The 20,887-nt window shown below is 40.7% G+C and overlaps 1 protein-coding gene across 4 annotated transcripts in view; it reads right to left on the bottom strand.

Annotated features, from left to right (window-relative positions):
• Window positions 1-13,163: 13,163 nt before the first annotated feature.
• Window positions 13,164-20,887, bottom strand: part of LOC125451339 (programmed cell death 1 ligand 1-like) — a 61,619-nt gene continuing 53,895 nt past the window's right edge. For 3 of the 4 annotated variants that reach the window (XM_059644523.1, XM_048528362.1, XM_048528359.1), the window contains exons 2-6: window positions 19,789-19,857; window positions 17,756-18,115; window positions 16,958-17,236; window positions 15,647-15,790; window positions 15,209-15,329 (exon numbers count right to left, since the gene is read on the bottom strand). In XM_059644523.1, the coding sequence (XP_059500506.1) occupies window positions 15,277-15,329; window positions 15,647-15,790; window positions 16,958-17,236; window positions 17,756-18,115; window positions 19,789-19,857 (905 nt within the window). In that variant the 3' untranslated portion in view covers window positions 15,209-15,276. Of the gene's footprint in view, window positions 14,752-15,208; window positions 15,330-15,646; window positions 15,791-16,957; window positions 17,237-17,755; window positions 18,116-19,788; window positions 19,858-20,887 lie in introns of those variants that run through there. The other variant, XM_059644525.1, reaches the window with a different exon arrangement.

Here is a 20,887-nt window from a genome sequence, read left to right as displayed (position 1 = left end):
CATGGCATGCTGGAAATCTTATGAACCCTGGACCCATTTTCAAAAACTAACTAAATGAAAAACAAGATTCTAGAATGAACTTTCTTTAATGGATCAATTGGGCAATTGGCAAATGAATGTCATTGTGTATAGGCACTGTTACAAATCACTAGAAGTAGCAACAAAAACTGAAATTGCTGGAGAAACTAAAAGCAAAAAATGCTGGAGAAACTCTGTGGAGGGAGAAACTAAATTAGTCCAAACATTCTTTAGAATTTTTTGAACAAGGATTCTGTGGACTTGAAACGTTAACTTTGCGTCTCTATCTCTACAAAGATCCTGCTAGACCTGCTGAGATAACAAAGTGTGGAGCTGGATGGACACAGCAAGGCAGGCCTGCTGAGTCTCTCCAGCATTTCCTAAATTTTCTTTGAAGTTCCAGCATCTGCAGTATTTTGCTTTCATTTGTAATAAACCACATTCTGTTATGAGACACAAAAGGCTTTCCTGCTGAGAATTATTTGTTGTTCCATCTTTTGCATTAGATTACCAGAAGACACTTAGATCAACGTGGAAAGTATCTGGGTGGCAGCATCTTTCCCCTACTACAAGTTATTCGTACCCAGGCCTTCCCATCACTCTTATAATGATTTTATTTTTCTGTTTCATTTTTGTTTCATTGTGGAGCAAAAATGAAATTAATAGTGTTCATTTTTGGGAGTACTAGTGGCATTCTTTGAGGACAAGGTCTACAGGAGTAGTGGAAAGATCTGATTGAGATTTTGCTGACTTCAGGACTTCTGGATGACTCAGTTTCTGCAAGATATTGATGCACTAACAGGCTCTCCCCTTGGTATATTCTTGTCTTGGAGAATCAACAGAGGTTGCACAAACCAGTCAGCTGCTGGAAGAGGGAGAAGAAGGTTCAGGACACAATTGTCCAACCTGAAACACAGTGAGGAGCAAGATGTACTACCAACTGTGTTATGGTCACTGACATCAGGGACAGGCTGTACCCATTATTACAATTTCAGATCAGAGGACATGATTTATAAAGTGGAGGTAATAGACCATTTTGCTGTTGTGCAAGGGATGTCATTGACGCTTACTATTCTTTGAGAAGTGCAGATTTCATTCTCTTTTCCTAAGTAGAATGAACTAAGTAGCATGTGACCTCGCTAGAATTTTAGGCTCCTCCCTGCTGGAGAATGCTATTGACTGCATGCAAATTGATCTACTGATGTCCCATGTTTGCCATGTACTGCAACTGGAAGAGATTCTAATCTCTCAATATCCTGCTGATATGTTGCCATAGGCAGTGAATCATTAGGGCAATGCCATTATTTTCAGAGAGCCACAGTCATAGAGGTCTATGTCACAGATAAAGTCATGTCAGCCCATCAAGCCTGCGCTGGCCAAAGACACCCACCTAATGTTGTAATCCAAGTTTCCAGCAAATGGCCAATAGCTTTGCACCCTTTACATTGCAAGTGCAATTCTGAATACTTATTGAATGGTACGAGGGTTTCTGCATCTAACATCCTTGCAGCAGTGAATTCCAGATTCCCACCACCCTCTGGAAGAAAAATAAAATACCCACGTCACTCTAAACTTTCTGCCTTTTATCTTAAATCTATGTGCCTGGTCATTGATCCCTCCAACAAGGGAAATATTTCTTCCTGTCTACCCTGTTTGCAATACACATAATATTATAAAAATCTCAATTATGTGATTAGATTAGATTAGATTCCCTACAGTGTGGAAACAGGCACTTCGGCCCAACAAGTCCACACCGGCCCTTGCAGCATCCCACTCAGGCCCATCCCCCTATAACCCACACACACCTCTGAACACTATGGGCAATTTAGCATGGCCAATCCACCTAGTCAGCACATCTTTGGACTGTGGGAGGAAACCGGAGCACCTGGAGGAAACCCATGCAGACACTGCCTCATTCTCCCCTGCTCCAAGGAAAGTAGTCCCAGCCTATTCAGTCTTTAATAATAACTAAATGTTTCCATCATAGGATACATCCTGGTAAATCTCCACTGCTCCCTCGCCAGTGTGTCATATCTCTCCTGTAATGTGAATACCAGAACTGCACGCAATGCAGTAGAGCTGTGGCTTTATCAACATTTTATACAGTTCCAGCATAACTTCCCTGCAGTTAAACTCTGTGCCTTGGCTTAAAATCGACAAGTATCCCAGATGCCTTCTTAACCACTTTGTCTCCCTGTCCTGCTATCTTAAGGGACTGGAGGATACATAGACTGAGGCGATGTTCGACATTGTACAACTGTCTACTGTACCAGTTGCATTTGAAGTGCCATTGCAAACCACACAGTGGCTATTGGGTGATGGAAGCTTCCACTAATCTCATGGCTGCTAGCTCCAGTTTGCAACCCATGCACATGTGTGCAGCATGCAGGCAATAAAAGCCATGCTGCTGAATAAAATTCAATTGAGCAGACCATTGTTGCCCAGAAACTGCTACCGCTGCCCTGAGAGTTCTAGAGGAGATCTGCAATGCTCGGCTGAACAGTTATTGAGGTCTGTGGTGTTCTGCAGCATAGTGCACAGCCCTATTATTGTGAGGGTACAGCCCTCACCCTAGCTATACTATGAGCAGCTGAGGAACAGAAGCCTGAAAAGGAGGTCAAAGTAGACAGGCGACAACCAAGGCAGTCCTTTTCTGTGCAGGCTTAGTGTAAAGAATTCATCTGATTGTAATATTAGTTAGTTACAACCATAATTTGCTCATACCCCACAACTTGCCTTCCCAACGATATTGACCATCACAATGTTCTCTTGAATACATTTTAAAAGTAAAAGCACCTCCAAATTAAACATTGGGAGCTAAAATGATGTATAGACTTATTCCATATTGCATCCAAAATTCAATATTGGACCTTAGGTTTCCGTTTGTGCCCATCTTCTATGTGCCTTTGCCTGTCCTGGGTTGCCAGTCCACACAGTGCTACAACAGTGTTTGCGGCATAGCTGGTGGAAAACAGCTGAAATTTAGTCAGGAGATAGCACATGGCCTTAAGATCATAAGACATAGGGACAGGAGTCGACTGTTCAGCTCATTGAATTTGCTGTGCCATTCAATGTGATGGTCGCTGACCTGATAATCCTTGCAGAATATCCTTAAACAACTCTAAACTCAGGCTTGGCTCAGATGGACTGATCCATCTTGGCTAGGATGGCAGGGCCAGTGACTGATTTGCAGCAGTGGGTGTGGGGGAGGGGCAAATGCTGTATTTTTGAGTGAAGGCAGCAGATTTGAATGGTCATGCCTCAGTAATCCTAGTAGAAACTTGTCTTATATTTGTCCCAGTCTACTTCCTCTTACGTCAGAACTAGGCTTAAATTTAATGCTATCTCTTCCAGTCTTCTACCGACTTGAGCCAGTCCTTTAATGTAACCTTCTTGTTTCCCTTCCCTTGAGTAATTAATTTAAATCCTTCCCTATTGAACTCTTTGGTCGGTGATCCCAGCTCTGCTAGAGGCAATCTGCTCCTTAGATCATATCTCCTCTTGCCCAGAATTGGTCTTAATGCCCCAAAAATTCTCCCTTCCTGCACGACGTGTCCTAGCATGCATTGACTCCTTTTATCTTATCAGGCATATTCTGATTTCTGCTAAGGGATTGCTACCTTAGATATCCTTTTATTCAACTCCTTTTCAATCCTCTCGGCTCCTACGACAGTACCTACAGAATAATAAAATGTGAGGCTGGATGAACACAGCAGGCCAAGCAGCATCTCAGGAGCACAAAAGCTGACGTTTCGGGCCTAGACCCTTCATCTAGACCCTTCATTGCGAAGCTTCTCCAGTACCTACAGAACCTGTGTTCCTTCCTATCTGAAAGGACATGGGCAACAGATACATTGGAACACCACCCATGCAAGTTCCCCTCCCAGCCACTCACTGCCCTGTCTTGGAAATACATCATCGTTCCTTCAGTATCTCTGAGACTAAGTTCTGGAACTCCCTCCTTGACAGCATTGTGGGTGTCCCTGCACCTCTCAGACAGCAATGGTTGAAGAAAGCAGCTCACCACCACCATCTCAAAGGCCATTTGGGATGGGCAATAATTCCTGGCCTACCCAGTGAGAGCGGCATGCTGTGAACAAATAAAAAGGATGCCCTGAAAATGTCTAGAAGCCCAACCTTTATTCTCTCCAACATAATCCATGATGTCTGGTTGATAACCTTTGCCCCTCCCCCACCTCACCCTGAACATGCTCTGCACTGATTTGGTGTGTTCTTCATCTTGAAACTAGCGAGGCAATGCAGCATGTAGTGCTAATATGGGAAGCTCAGTAACATCCATGTACTATTTCAATAAATTACACATCTACGAATCATTGTCACAGCCCATGCCAGACTGCTGTAAACATCAGAGAAGACATATCGTGGCTTTGGGGTAGTTGACAGTAGGGCTGTGTGAAGAACAGTCCTTGTCAGAGTGGGAGTATTGGACTTCATTGGGATAAGTTTCACGGTGTTGTGGTGGAGGACTGGGCACTATAGGGAACAAAGATTGGATGTCAGAGCTGGAGGTTTTGGGGGTTTGTGTGATCAGTGTTCAGGGGAAGGGGAAACGAGGCAGGCACAGGCTGAAGGCTACCTTGAGGGTCGAGGTGGAAGTACTAGAGAAGGTGATGGCAGAATCCTTGTTCCTCGTGGTCCACTAGGAGTGCTAAAAAGACATTTATCTTCCAGACCTAGCACTTATGTTTGCTGCTGGGTATCCCAGGCTTTGTGAAACACACAGCACTAAATTTAAAATCAGGCTCTGAATCACAGTGTGGGCATCCTTTTCTGCTTGTCATGTGATGTGTTATTGGAAGGCTTTTATTCTCTTTCTGACTTCTAGTTTCCCAATACACAGATGAATTTAATCATAAAATTTTCTCAGGAGTCCTTTCTAAGTTGCTGACCCTTGAGAAAGAATTCACTGAGCTATAACATTGATGGGAAGCCATCAGATTGGGAAACTGTACAAAAAAAACCAGGAACTAGAATGCTATTGGGAAATTAGCAGAATGGGATGAAATAATCAAACTACCGCCACAGTGAGTAAGGGAAATGAATATGAAAAGTACCATCAAATCATTTTATGTTTCCCCTTTCTCAGAAGTTTTGCTGACAGGAAGAAGTGGAACAAAATAAAACTGAATATAAACTGAGATACTGTCATTAATCTGTGACCAGGCAGTTAGCTTCCCAGTTATTTGCTACAATTGTATTGGAATTATCAATATTTAATACATTGTTCTATCAGATGTGAGATTGAATAAGTGCGCACGTGAACAGAAGATATCATTTAAAATAGATGTAAATTATTCTGACATCTAAAATATACATCTATGAGCTTGTTGTAATTGATTGTATATTTCATTATTTAATGCTCATTGATATTTTGCCTATGTAAGGATTCCTAAGAACACTGTTGCCTAGGAACTCTTTACACTCCAGTTTGCAGTATGCATCAGCCTCAAATTATAGACTTATTCCTGCAATATTATAGAAGCTATTACAAACCACCCTTCCCAAACTAAACAAAGAACTCCTTTTGTAAGGAATGTGAGGATGGCAGTTTGTTGATCTAAGGATAGGCAGAGGTAGATATGGAGCTTGGGAACACCTACGTGGAGTGGACTGGTGAGGAATGCCAGGACTTCACTTCTACGCAAATGTTACTAAGGGTTCGCTTAAGTGTTTGGTAATGTCAGATAACAAAATGTGGAGCTGAATGGACACAGCAGGCCAAGCTGCACCTTAGGAGCACAAAAGCCAAAACGTCAGCTTTTGTGCTCCTAAGTTGCTGCTTGGCCTGCTGTGTTCATCCAACTCCACACTTTGTTATCTCGGATTCTCCAGCATCTACAGTTCCCATTATCTCTGGTAATGTCAGAGCTAGCTTACCGTCATCAGACAAAGGCAATGTTTATTCTCTTGACTTGGGCTAGTTTGTTCTGCAGGTGAAAGGATGGAATTCAATACGTAGCATTGCACAGTGTCTGAACATATGAATGTACAAGCAAGGAACAAGAGTACACCACTGGGCCTTTTCACCCTGCTCTGCCACTTGATGAGATCATGGCTGATCTGATTTTAACCTCACTTTACGCTCCTCCATAATCCGAATAATGTTTTTTTGCTTGGTTATCAATAATTTATCTACCTTTGCTTTAAACATACTTAAAGATTCTGTATCAATTACTTTTGAGGAAGGGGATGCCTTAGACTCATTACCCTCTGAAAGAATTTTTTTCTCCTCATCTCTTTCTTACCTAAATACTCCATATTTATAAACTAAGTTCTAAATTCTCTCGTAAGAGGAAGCATCTTTTCAGCAACCCCCAATGAAGTCCTTTCAGGAACTTATACACTTTAATCAAGTCATTTCTGACCCTTCTACACTGCAGAGGACATAGGCCTATCCTGTCTAGCCTTTCCTCACAAGGCAATCTGCTCATTCCAGGTAGTGGTCTAGTAAATCTTCTCTGAACTATATTCTTCGGTAAGCACAGCGACCAGTACTCCAAATGAGTTCTCGGCAATGCCCTGTATAACTGAAGCATAACCTCCTAATCTTGCATTCAATTGCCCTCTCAGTAAAATGTAGCATTCTGTTTACTTTCTTGATTACTTGCTGTAAGTGCATATGAATGTTCTGCGATCAGTTTCCATTTGTACATGGGAACATCACCATGTGCAAATTCCCTTCCATGTCACATACCATTCTGACTTGGAAATATACCACCATTCCTTCAGTGTCACTGAGTAAAAATCCAGGAATTTCTTCCCTAACAGCATTGGGGATTCACCTAAGGCATGTGGACTGCAGCAGTTCAAGACAGCAGCTCACCACCATCTTCTCAAGAGCAACTAGATACGGGCAATTAATGCTGGCCCAGGCAGTGATGTGCTCATCCTCTGAATGCAAAGCAAAAACTCATCTTGCTGTTCAGCAGTTGGTTGGAAAATAGGACTTTTTTCTCTCGACATCGGGAAGCTCCTTTCTGGCCATTTCACATGACTTTCTCATTGTGTTGAAAGACATCAGGAAGGTTTTCTCACATTTACACCTTCAGCTTTATTAAGAGGTCTAAATACTATATTATGGTTTTATTTACGGCTAGATTCCAATCATCGCTGAACATGTAGATAAAGTGCCTTCAGTTTATAAAGCATGCAATACACAAAAATACTTAAAAGATGCATTTAAAAGTTTAGATTTGCAACATCACCTCCAAATGGTTTGGCCAATAATTTTGAGCCGTTGCAGTTCCGAAGTTTGCACCTTTGGCCTTGCTTTGTGTCACGAATTCTCTACCTGAAGACAGATTGAGGCACAAAGCCATGAATTCCATCATGAATGCAGCAAAAAACACATCACAGGCAACACACCAGCCACAATGAGGATCAAAATGACACTAATCTGACCTACACCAGCTCTTCAGTCACCTGGCTCCCTGAGGATTCTGCATTACTATGGCAACATAGACTTTTACTTGTATGTTGTAGCTTTGAATAGTGACGGTGGAGTCTCCCATTTCTTTCTATTATGTGGCCGACCAGGAATCTCTTCATTCCTATGTATTGGAAGTATTTACAAGTTGCCACTCAACCTGTTTGGCTGTGTCATGAGGCACCTCTTGTGGCTGTCATATGCTGGAGTCGGTGTGAAAGTCAGAGTTTCTGGTTCAGAAGTAAGGTCATCACAAGATCTCCTCTATAGGCCTTTATGATTCCTAATAGCCATTGCAAACTTCCACTTTTGATTCATTTCTCTTACCCTTTCTAGTGACAAGCCATTTGTTGAGTTATGGGTGGCATGGTGGGTCAGAGGTTAGCACTGCTGCCTCACATCGCCAGGGACCTGTGTTTGATTCCAGCCTTAGGCGATTGTTCGTGTGAAGTTTGAAGATTCTCTCCATGTCAGCATGGGTTTCCTCCGGATGTTCCAATTTCTTCCCACAGTTCAAAAATGTGCAGACTAGGTGGATAAACCATGCTAAATTGCCTAGAGTGTTCAGGGAAGTGCAGGTTAGGTGGATTATCCATAGGAAATGCAGGGCTACAGGAATAGGATATGGGTAGTGGGATTCTGTTCAGAGGATCAGTTGGACTTGAAGAACCAAGTGGTCAGCTTCCACACGGTAGGGATTGTACAATTATACCTGAGTTAAAATCCAATTCCATGTAATGATAATTTAATGGATTTGTCCTTGTCAATAAGAGTTAATGAGCTGGTTTCTTCACAAAATACTTTTGCTAAGCTGGTGAAATAATATAATTCCCCTACTTTATTTATCACTAGTCTCTTTTATTACAATTCTAGCACTTGAAGACTTCAATTCAAAGTTTCATTTTGTGTCATTCAAAATTAGTCAATCTTCTGATTCTAGTAAAATCTTAAGAAGCGTTGTGGACCAATTGTTTTCTTGGATCCTGCACATGTTAAAGAATACTGTTGTTCAAATAGCTCTGGCTAGGCAGAAACATTATTGTTTAGCTGCTCATAAACCATATAATTTAATGCATGCACCATGAGATACAAAACAGGAGTTGTGCAGTTAGATATGAAAGAAGTAGAATTTAAAATTGGAATGATTTATTATTTATATATTCCATATTTAGCTGCAAAAGAATTTCAGAGTGCATTTCCTGTAGATGCACAGATTACTCAAAATAATAATGTAGTTTAATAGGACCATGATAAAGTAACTAAAACATTGGAATTGTATGAGAATGTGAAAACCCACCAATATCCACTTTGGTAAAGAAAACCTTACCTTGTAGCTCAGGGTATCTTTAACTCAGTTGGCTGGATAGCTGGTCTGTAATATGAATGGCATTCAACGTATTCAATTCCTATTCTGGCTGAGGTCGCCAAGAAGCTCTTGCGTTCTTGATTTTGTGCTTTGCCTGAGGTGATCCTCAGGTTAAACAACCACCAGTCATCTCTTTTTTTTAGATTCCCTACAGTGTGGAAACAGGCCCTTCAGCCCAACAAGTCCACACCGCCCCTTGAAGCATCCCACCCAGACCCATTACCCTGTAACCCACACATCCCTGAGCACTATGGGCAATTTAGCAGGGAGGTCAGTCCAATTGGACTATGGTGACATTAATTTACTCACTTGTGTTTAAAAGAATGAAAGCAGACCCTATTGAAACACAGAAGGTTCTTGGGGTTGACTGTGGAGATGTTGTTTCCCCGTGGGAGAATCTAGAATGGAAAGGTGTAATTTCAGAGTAAGATGCCAATTTAAGACAGAGCAAGAGGAATCTTTTTCTCTCAGATGGTGCTTAGCCCGTGGAATTATTTACCATAGAGGATAGTCAAACTGCGTTATTGGGGTATTTTCAAATCTGATGTAGACAGATTTTTAATCAGTCAGGGTATCGAGGCTTATAGGGAAAAGGCAGAGTAGTGAGGTTGAGGGTTATGAGATCAGACAATTCGTCCACTGCCTTGGCTGATTCTTTCCTTAGGTGTCTGAAAGGAAAAGTGCACAAAGGTGGGATTGTAGTGGGGTTTGAGAAGAATCAGAGCATATGCTTATACTTTCAACAGCTTCTCTGCCAACAGAGATTGTGGGCCAAGAGAGATGGGCTGACGGAATGAGGATTAGGTATGTGGATTTAGGCACTTTCAACAGCTTTAGCTCTGCCAGTGACAATTAGGTCAGCAGTGGCCTTTGTTGTAATAATCTATGGAGGTGAAAATATTTCCCTCTTGGTTCCCACAGTTTTCAGTTGTGTGACACTTTCTCCTGAAAGAGTAAGGTAAGTGTGTAGATAGACGTTTGTGGTGCAGTGTGTTTAGGTGATGTACTTGTCATGATTGAGTAGCTGAAAAGTGTGTGCAAACAGATCTATGTTTGACACATTTGGTAGTGCTAAGAGTGAGAAAACAAGATGATGTTCTAAATAGTATCAGAGATAATGGGAACTGCAGATGCTGGAGAATTCCAAGATAATAAAATGTGAGGCTGGATGAACACAGCAGGCCAAGCAGTATCTCAGGAGCACAAAAGCTGACGTTTCGGGCCTAGACCCTTCATCAGAGAGGGGGATGGGGAGAGGGAACTGGAATAAATAGGGAGAGAGGGGGAGGCGGACCGAAGATGGAGAGTAAAGAAGATAGGTGGAGAGAGTGTAGGTGGGGAGGTAGGGAGGGGATAGGTCAGTCCAGGGAAGACGGACAGGTCAAGGAGGTGGGATGAGGTTAGGTGGTAGCTGGGGGTGCGGCTTGGGGTGGGAGGAAGGGATGGGTGAGAGGAAGAACCGGTTAGGGAGGCAGAGACAGGTTGGACTGGTTTTGGGATGCAGTGGGTGGGGGGGAAGAGCTGGGCTGGTTGTGTGGTGCAGTGGGGGGAGGGGACGAACTGGGCTGGTTTAGGGATGCCGTAGGAGAAGGGGAGATTTTGAAACTGGTGAAGTCCACATTGATACCATATGGCTGCAGGGTTCCCGCTTTGCAGAACACCTCCGCTCAGTCCGCAACAAACAACTGCACCTCCCAGTCGCCAACCATTTCCACTCCCCCTCCCATTCTCTAGAGGACATGTCCATCATGGGCCTCCTGCAGTGCCACAATGATGCCACCCGAAGGTTGCAGGAACAGCAACTCATATTCCGCCTGGGAACCCTGCAGCCATATGGTATCAATGTGGACTTCACCAGTTTCAAAATCTCCCCTTCTCCTACGGCATCCCTAAACCAGCCCAGTTCGTCCCCTCCCCCCACTGCACCACACAACCAGCCCAGCTCTTCCCCCCCACCCACTGCATCCCAAAACCAGTCCAACCTGTCTCTGCCTCCCTAACCGGTTCTTCCTCTCACCCATCCCTTCCTCCCACCCCAAGCCGCACCCCCAGCTACCTACTAACCTCATCCCACCTCCTTGACCTGTCCGTCTTCCCTGGACTGACCTATCCCCTCCCTACCTCCCCACCTACACTCTCTCCACCTATCTTCTTTACTCTCCATCTTCGGTCCGCCTCCCCCTCTCTCCCTATTTATTCCAGTTCCCTCTCCCCATCCCCCTCTCTGATGAAGGGTCTAGGCCCGAAACGTCAGCTTTTGTGCTCCTGAGATGCTGCTTGGCCTGCTGTGTTCATCCAGCCTCACATTTTATTATGATGTTCTAAATGTTGGGCAGAAATCTGGATTGGTAAAGATTTTTGATTACTAGCTCAGTGATAGCATCTAATGGATTGAATATACGTTTGGGTGTACTAAGCAATGCTTAAGAATTGCAGTAGGTAGGACATTAAAGATGCATTAATGAGTCTTGACCACAGGTTTTTCCCCTGGGCTGCAGCCAGGTTCCTGAAACTGAATTCCTGACTTAGCAACTCCTGATCTCCTGTTACTGCCTTTGAAGCATATTTCCTGAGGATATAGAACATCTCACCAACATTTGTCTTCTTCCACAAAGGCTTCCAGAATAGCTTTTGGAAACCTTAGAGTTCATGTTATCCCACTGTCAGTCATTTTGTAATAACTGCTTTGCATTAATCCCACTGTGTCAGGTTTCTAGCAGCTGCAATGCATCTTCCCTTCAAGGTGTGCATTTTATTTTTCTGCATTACCTAAACCTAAAGATAAAGATAAAGATGATGAGTGTTTTCTGATATCTGCAGCCAATGAACTGTGTGGACAGTGCTAACTACAACCAGAAGCCATCATAATGAGTACAAGGGGATTTAGACTCATGCCTCATGACAGGACTCCATGTTCCACAACCTGGAGAGTTGGTAGATATTTTCGAATGTGTTCAGCAATGTTATTACACACCATGGGATCAGGCAAGCTTGAATTTAGGCTTCCTGTCTCATAAGTAAGGGCATTACAATGCACCACCCAAGTGCTTTCTAATATTGACACAGCTGGATCTTTCTTAGATCAACCTGCTCAGACAAATTGTGAAATATTTCTAGAGCAGATGAGACTGAAAAGTGGGCCTTCCTGGTTTAGAGGCTGAGAAACTATCACTGCTACAACAGTCCCTAGCACAAATATATGAAGTTGATTTTCTGTCTTCATTCCACTGAACAGGCATAGAATAGTTGCCTATTGCATGGACTGTACTTTAAAGCCCACCACAGGAAGGTTTCTAGGATGGGGGTATGTGGGTAGTTCACCTACTCAGACCTATCTCATTTTGCAGGAGCCAGGGGAGGTTCCAGGTGTCCTGTCTGGTCTCAAGCCCATTGAAGTCCTTAAGTATTGGTAACTCGAGTGTTTCAATCCATTTCCACCACGGTTTTGCATCCACAACAACCAGATGGAATCCCATCAATTTTCACTGCGAAAACCAGGATCAGGCAAGGGAAGAATTTCCTTTTAGGGATTTTTGTGTTATTTTGTAGCACTCCAGACCTCACCATCTGTTAAAAGGTGACATGAACTTTTTACAATTTCTCACCAGACTCTCAAATCCAGCACACCCCATCCCCTCAAGCTCCCGTCTTGGGACCTGCCAGTCAAACCCTGCCAAATTCCTGTACTAACAATGTCTCGCCTCTGTAACCACCTCTTCATGGCCTGCCTGCAGTCATAGCAGTAGCTACCACTCAAACCTTGTGATGGTCATCTCAACAAACTGCTAGGCAATCAGAACAACCAGCAGGACATCCTCTCCATTAAAGCGGCAGCAGTTCCAAAGAGGGAAAATTAACAGTGAGCTAGGTGTCAAACATCTGTACAGTCGCTGATACAAAGGTGAATGTCTTCCCAGTTGAGTATTCAGGCCTTACCATTAAAAAAAAATCTGTGGTCAAGACTCATTAATGCATCTTTAATGTCCTACCTACTGCAATTCTTAAGCATTGCTTAGTACACCCAAATGTATATTCAATCCATTAGATGCTATCACTTAGCTAGTAACCAAAAAAAACAAACCTATAGTCTCCAAGTTATTTATAAAACACTTCAAAATGAACACTGACCGAGGGCAATTCTCGAGGCAATTGATTTTACATTTATTTTAAATGTATATTTTTATATGTTTTCAAAACAATGTTGTTTTTCCCAATATATTTACATAACCATACAAAAAAGTCTATAAATAAAATCTATTTAAACAAAGGCAAAAATTCACAGTTGTTAATAACTTACACCAAGTTGAGCTTATTCATAGAATTCATAAAGTAGAATTGAGGCAAGTTAGCTAAACTTTTTAAAAAAATCTTGCCTAACTTTTTCTAGGCAGGAAATCATCAATCATATAAAGAACACTGGCAAAATAAACAACTCCATTTTGATATAACTGAAATTATGAAACTTGATAAAAACAGTTTAAAAAAAACAAATTTGCAGTCTGGCAAAATAATATGCCTACATGTTACCATACATTAGTTTACTTCATTCTACATGTCTTTAGAACACATACATTTTCAAAAAGTTTACATGGTATTCCAATACATGAAACTAGGTTGCTACTCTTTAAACATTCAGTTTCACTCTACTTCTGCCAGAACAGTCAGATTTCAAGTTCACAATTCTGAAGTTTCATTCATTGAGAACTCAAATTGTGGCCAAATATCAGGCATTTTTGTTCTCTTTCAAACTTTGGCTCTGCGTCTTCTCCTGAAGCCTCTCCCTGCTTGAGAGAGTGATTTACAATGATTGTCAGGTTTAGCAGTTGAGCAGATAAATATTTTTGATGTTCACTGGAGGGAGGGGAGAAGCTTCTGAAAAAGGTACAACACCCATAACTTCACTGGGGCCCTAACTAAGATTGAAAGGTTACTGATCTCAAAGTCCCAGGCTGAGAATGGTCACAGAACTTTGGAAGGGAGAAAGAGTAATAAAAATCTGAAGGTAGATACATGAAACGCATTCAAATTTGATGGACAACTTCAGAGATTTTGAAGATATTGTATCAGATCCAAGCATTCAGATTGGAATTTTTCTGCTCCTCTTTTTCTTCCTGTTGTGCATGAGCAAAATGCTTACAAAAAGCCCCAACACAATCCAATGCAGAAGCTTAAAACACCACTGGTTTGTGATAGAGATATTCCTCAGATTCTGAACAGGGTCACACTGATAAAATAAATCTCAAGTGCTGCAACTGGATGTGGCTTCAACCATCTATTAGCAATAAATTCCCCTTTCATAAATCCCTACAAAATAAACTTTCCCAGCTGTCTGGTTTCAAGAATCTTTGGCTGTTGATGACATGATTCTAATGGGATTTTTGTCTTGTAAGTAAAGTTGAGTTGAATTTTAATAATGTTGCAGAACTTTTACTTCTTCTCATATTTCCAGGCACAGTGGTAGTTTATTAGGAGAAAAATCAGCCCATACAGAAGGCCTATTTTGTGAAGCTGCTGGAATCCACTCCAAAGAGCATTGTATCTAGATCCAATTCCACAGGTAAGATATCAATTTCAGAGAATTGTGCAACCAATTCTGTCACCATACTGCCAGACTCAAATTCAAAAACTGTAGTTTCACACAATGCACCTGAAGAGCAGTTCAGTCAATGTACTTAATGAGTAGAATCCTGGCAAGTTAAGCGGTTGATGGATAATTTTTAAAGTTGCATTTTCTCTGCATCGCCAACAAAAAGATGAGACTTTGTGTGCTATTCAACAATCAGCTGGTCTTGTAGAAATAGACACAATTCTCAGCTTCCAAAAGCAAAAATCACATGCTTTAGGGTTTGAAAGCATTCTTCCCAATTTTGACAGTGAAAGCCTCATAATAATAAGCTGGTTTCACAGGTTTTTTCGTTCCCTAATCATGAAGGAGAAAACATGCAAACATTAGTAGTCAGTTGACTGTTGTACAAACTAATCTGTCAGTCAGACAAGGTCATGTATAAGCTATTGGAAGATTTTACTTGAATATGTTAAATTGATATTGTAGTCTATTCCTAATCTACACATCCTAGAGGCTTCAAATAATCAAGATATGTTATTTAAAACTACTTTAGCTGTCTAATTTTCTCAGTAGTTCACCTTATCTCTTGCATTATGATATATGTAGATTGCCTATCCTTCTATCAGTATTAAAAATGTTTGCAGTCATTTACTAGATTAGAAATGAACTGGTACATCAAGAATAATAATTTAGTTAGATTAGTTCACATTAAAAATCCCTCAGTGCTCAATTATCAAGAAAGACAATTGATAGATGGCAAAGGTCACTTGTCTATGTAGTTTTCTACCAGGTTACTCAACTCCCAGTGTAGAATAATAGCCCACCTTACCTTTGGCTTCAATAAGTTGCCATTCTAAAACCTTTTTTTTTTGGCCTATTTTAAGGGGGTTCACATTCCGTCTCTGCAGATGTAATCATGGGATCGATGACAACTGCAAGGGCAGAAACAACAAAATGCCATTTGTAAAATTAGGGGATGGATCTCTTCCAAATGGAGGGGGCAAAGTAAAAGCCAATTTTCATAGTGAGAAATGTGTGTTCGCTCATCGGCTATTTGCTACAGACCCTGCCTGGACATATTTAAATAAGGGAAGAAATATGTCTCAACTGATTTGAAGTGATATTATCAATGCATTAATGAAAATTCAGAAATATGGGTAGAGCATTTTTCAGTGTTCAAAATTCTAAAGTTCCTCAATGCTCTCTTGCATGTTTTCTAGTGACTTTGTACCTGGTGGCAGTGGCTTACCTTGCTCACTTTGTCTTGATTTTAGGATGCAGGATACAATCATAATGAATCCAAGTAAAATTGTTGCAGGAACAACAATTGTTGCAATGAGATAACTCCTCTTCATTGAGGGGAAATTAAAAATGTCACCTGCCTCTTCCACTTCTAAAAAAGTAAAAGCAGTGGTAATTAAAACTTGTACACAACTGCCTGGTTTACAAACCAACATTATAACCCAGTTTAAAAAAAAGTAGCTTGTAAAAATACTACCAGCTGATACACATATCTCTAGTTATGTAACTTAGCTAAATTTTATCAGTCTGTTTTTGCTCATGTTGTTGCCGAGTATCTTGGCAGACCTTATTGCATTGAAGTTGGTTTGACAGCTGGTTTATGATGCAGAGTGTGTGGCTTCAATTCCTGCACCTGTTGAAGTCACCATGAAGGATTCTCCCTCTCAACCTCTTCTTCACCTGAGATATGGTGACCCTCAGGTTAAGCCACCAACAGTCAGCCCTCTCTCCAATGACACAGCAACCCTATAGTCTGGTAGGGCCACAACAATTTTACCTTTATTATATAATAAGTTGTTGGTGTTCTTAAATTAGCACTGTGAAATAGGATGACTTGTATGTATGTAATTATTTCTTCAATTTGTTGCCTCGCTTTGTTCCCTGTATATGCTGACAGTCATTTTGACAAGCCAAATTTATTGGTTATGGGTTTCTGACTTCTAGCTAGCACTCTGCTCTCGTACAACAGATTACATTGTATATTATCAGTGAACTATTCACCATACTGCTGCTTGAATAGGGTTTCTAATAATCTTTATGAAAATGCAACGGTCAGAACTATTTCCACTCTGGTAGCGGTTTCTCCATTATTGCTGCAAGTCTTGTCTCTTTATGTAGACATAATGAGGCAAATATTCATTCGGAGCACCCAGCAAAAGCAGCACTGCTGGAATCATCAAGCCTAATTACTTCACCTCTCACATCATTTTGCTTTGGTCATTTTTCAGTGGCAGGCAGTCAAGTCTGACAAGAAGTGACAAAGGGCTCTCATGATGTCAAGGCAATAAATAAGCTACCCTTTATACAATCAGATTTACTTTGCAGATTTTCATTGTTTTTATGTGCATGAACAATTATTACCTTGCATTTATAAGATTAGTGTGCAATGATAAGCTACTAAGAAAGCTTCTTAGATTCAAATGTAGTTGTACAACAACATTTTCATGCACATCACCGTAAACTGAAATTGCTAGCTTTAAAAATTCCTTACATACTGCCGGAAATACCATTGAGCAAATAAGGAATAAAAATGAACTACCTTTAATGTGTAAGATTGCTGAAGTATTCATGTTAAGCTCCTTATTCCAGAACATACACAAATAAGCATCATTACTCTTTGCCTCTATTCTTAGTACACTTCTGACATTGTACAGTCCATCAGAGCCAGTAAAGTGGGTGGTATTTGCTGTTTCATTAATGTCAGATCCATTCGCATAATACCAGATAACCTCAGCCAAAGGATATCCTACAGATTGACAGACAAACTCTGTCTCTTTTGTTTCTTTTGTTTTGATGGTCTCTATGTTTTTGTAAGAAGCTGTAAAGTAGAAAAGACAGAGTGTCAATTAACCTGGCTGAGATTTTAAATGTTCTGAAGTTACTGTTCATTATTTTGCAAGAATATTTTCACTGTGTACAGTCTAAAGTACTTCAATTTAAATCAGTACAACATTGTTTCTTTACTACTATTCCTTACTTTTCCACTTTCAGTTTTCAACTACTAATGCTTTGTGAGATCAGCCTTACTTCTGAGTTACCACTTTGCGGCTAAATGTCATAACCACTAAAGGTCAACATATGTAAGGCTCTGCCTGTGTCTGTGCCTCCATGTGACAGCACACTTGAGATCAATGGCTTCCTGCATAGGGACTTAGAGATACAACCTCACAGTTTGGTAAATACTCTTAATCAAATGGTTCAACACACCTCTGGAACAGGCAGGACTTGAATCTGGACCTCCAAATCTAGAGGTATGGAAACTGCATCACAAGAGCCCTACATTGTTGGCATACCTCTTTAAGAACAATTTAAATCTTAATTTTAAAAGCTTGCCCACCTGTGACTTCCAGTTCAGTCTCTTTATAATCCACTCCATTGAGATCAATAAGACAGCGGTAGGTCCCTGCGTCAGAAACTTTGACTTGGTTAATCTCCAGCACTGCACGACCTCTTTGGAGTTCATCCAACAACAGAAAAGCTCGTTCTCGGTATTCCCGAGGTTGGGCCTGAAGAGCTGGTTCTCCATTAATTAATTGATAAACTAGTCGGGAAGTTCCATCACCCAGCACGTAATGCCAGTATACCTTTATTTGGTTTGCATTAAAGTTGGATTCAACTGGAAACTGACATTCCAGTGTAATGTTATTCCCGTAGGATGCAATGTAGGATGATCTGGGGGCTGTGACCATAAAAATAGCTGAAATGACAGAATGAGGAATTACTCAATGGTTGTAGATAGATACTTGGACCGAACCTCTGAGATAATTTTCTTGACTGCTGCCATAATAAATTGGCAGACAAGCCTTCTGAGAAACAGCATTAACATTATATACACAATATTTTCCAAGGTTTCTGTGGTAGACAATTAGAAGAAAACAAATGGGGTGAATTTCCATAGGTTAACTTAAGCTAATGACTCACGTCTGCCCCAGAGAATAACGATGAGATGTAAAAATAGAAGCAAGGCATATTGATTAAGTTATTTGAAACCTATTAGGATCATTTAGATCCTATACAAGCCCTGTCTGATCCTATATCAGTAAATGTAATCAAACAAATTCTGCTAGTGTTTATAGCTTGGTATTTAAAGGTACATTGAGGATTCTTTGTTTTATTAACATGCCTTTTAAACGGAACCACCCAGATAAGCACATAACATTTCTTTCCCCCTAGTTTGAAGTACTTCTACCTTTCCACTCCAATATGGCAACTTAGCATGGAGAAGGGTGTCAAACAAGTGCACAATATTTTCACCAGCCTTCCCTTTTTTATAAGACGTTTTTCCTCAGCACAGGTGGTTGAGTGTCAGTAGTATTGCTGTGATCTTGGCATGTAGGAATTACAATTCAATTCTCACCTAACATGCAGACATGCTCTTCCAGTAAAAAGGTCATGAGATTAGCCACTGGGAACAGGAGCATTGAATGTTTCACCCATTCACTGACACAGGGAGTGCTGATGGTTACCCAGTCACCGGTCAATAATCATTTAATTATTGACTCACTGGAGAGCAATACCAGATTAACTTTTAGTCTGTGTGGCTCAGGTAGTAGATATTTGAATTGGCAAAACCACAAGTAGTGAGGTAAATGCATTGTTCAAAAAACAATGGTTTTGAACATTGAGAAGTATTCTTGCCACAGCATAATATCCTCTCAGAATTGAGACATCTCATGTTTATTGGCTTTGAGATAGAAGAGGATTGATATGTGAGGACAGGTTGAGTTGGTTAGGATTTCAATCACCAGAGTTTAAATGCATGAGGGGGGAAACTCATAGAAACTTGTAAAATTCTAACAGGACTAGACAGGTTATAATGCAGGAAGAATGTTCCGGAGGGTGGGGCAGTCCAGAACAGGGATCACAGTTTAAAGATAAGGGATTAAACCCTTTAGCGCTGAGAAGAGGAGAAACTTCTCCCAGACAGTGATGAGTCTGTGGAATTCACAGCTACACAACTTGTTGAGGCCAAAATATTATGTGCTCTCAAGAAGGAGCTAGATATTGCTCTTGTGGCTTAAGGGATCAAGGGATATGGGAGGAAGGTGGAACTAAGATATTGAGCTTCATGATCAACCATTGTCATGATAAATGCTGGAGCAGGTTTGAAGAGTCAAATGGCCTAGTCCTACTACTATATTATCTATTTCTATGTTTCTATGATTAACCAGCAAGTGGCTGAAAAATCTGAATCATTTGTCTATTGGTGCTTTAACAGCAAGGCACTCCATAAGTCCTGATGTTTCATTAACTTGTTACTTGGATATACCAAGAACTAAAAGGTTCCAACATACATTTGTGTTTTGCACTTTTTAAGAAAAATTGCTGCACTAGCAAAGTCTTTATTGGGTTAAGTGTCCAAAATCTTACCTGTCACCAAGGGTAAATGAGCTCCTAGTACAATTAGTAACAATGCAGTTTTCATCTTTCTGAAGTGATCTGAAACAAAAACATGCTTTTCTCAGTTAGAGATAACAAAGTGTAGAGATGGATGAACACAGCAGACCAAGCAGCAGCAGAGGAGCAGGAAAGCGGATGTTTCAGGTCTGGACCCTTCTTCAGAAATCAGAAACTTTTCTTAGTTAGGTTCTATTTTATAGATTAGTTGTGAACTTTTTGATTTATCTGTTTGCTAAACAGCATCAAATTCTAATTAAGCACCCCGTCCCACATTCTTAATGGGTTGGCTAATGCTATGGATATTAATGAGAGAGCAACAGTTAATTGGACAGTTCTCATGATTGCTATGGAGGAAAGGAAAGATTATGTTGTGGAATAGAGAAGATAGAATTAACAAAAATTCTTAACTATCATCTTTGCTTTGATCACCTTCCTATCTTCTTGCTGACTACAGTATCTATGTGTTCGGGGCACCATTCTATATTTATGTCATTGGCCTATGTTTGTCCTATGAAACTGGCTTTTTATCTAAAGTTCAACGCAAACCATTGCAACCATTATCATGAAAATAGAAAGTAGTACAGCAGCTCCTTGAAATCAAAATACATAAGTGTTGCATTCTTGAATGTGACTCTAGCATTATAATCCACCCCATTCAATCCTGCCTTTAAAAGGAGTAAATACAACGAACAGAATCATCAGTGACAGCCAAACTACATTATGCACAGTCATTATGGAACTTCAGAAATACCATTAGTGTGGTGAGTAAATTCAGAGACACCATTTGTACAAAGCAAAAGGCTTGCAAATGATGTTAATTCAGTCTCTCAGGTTTATAACTGCACTTAATTTGGAATATTGATATCCCAGCAGCCCAAACGAAGAATATTTCCCAAATTATCTTGGCCCAGACTGTGCTGTCTTTATACCGCAAACAATGTTGATCACCCTAATGTGTTCTCCTTTTATTACAACATACTTCAGGTTGGTCAATGAGCAGCCTATTGCAAAGAGAAAGGAGTATGCTTTTTGAACTCCATTACTTTAACTGGAATAGATAAATTTGTAA

Source organism: Stegostoma tigrinum, chromosome 3, assembly GCF_030684315.1.
Source record: "Stegostoma tigrinum isolate sSteTig4 chromosome 3, sSteTig4.hap1, whole genome shotgun sequence".
Lineage (NCBI taxonomy): Eukaryota > Metazoa > Chordata > Chondrichthyes > Orectolobiformes > Stegostomatidae > Stegostoma > Stegostoma tigrinum.
This window is presented reverse-complemented; position numbering and strand designations above follow the sequence as displayed.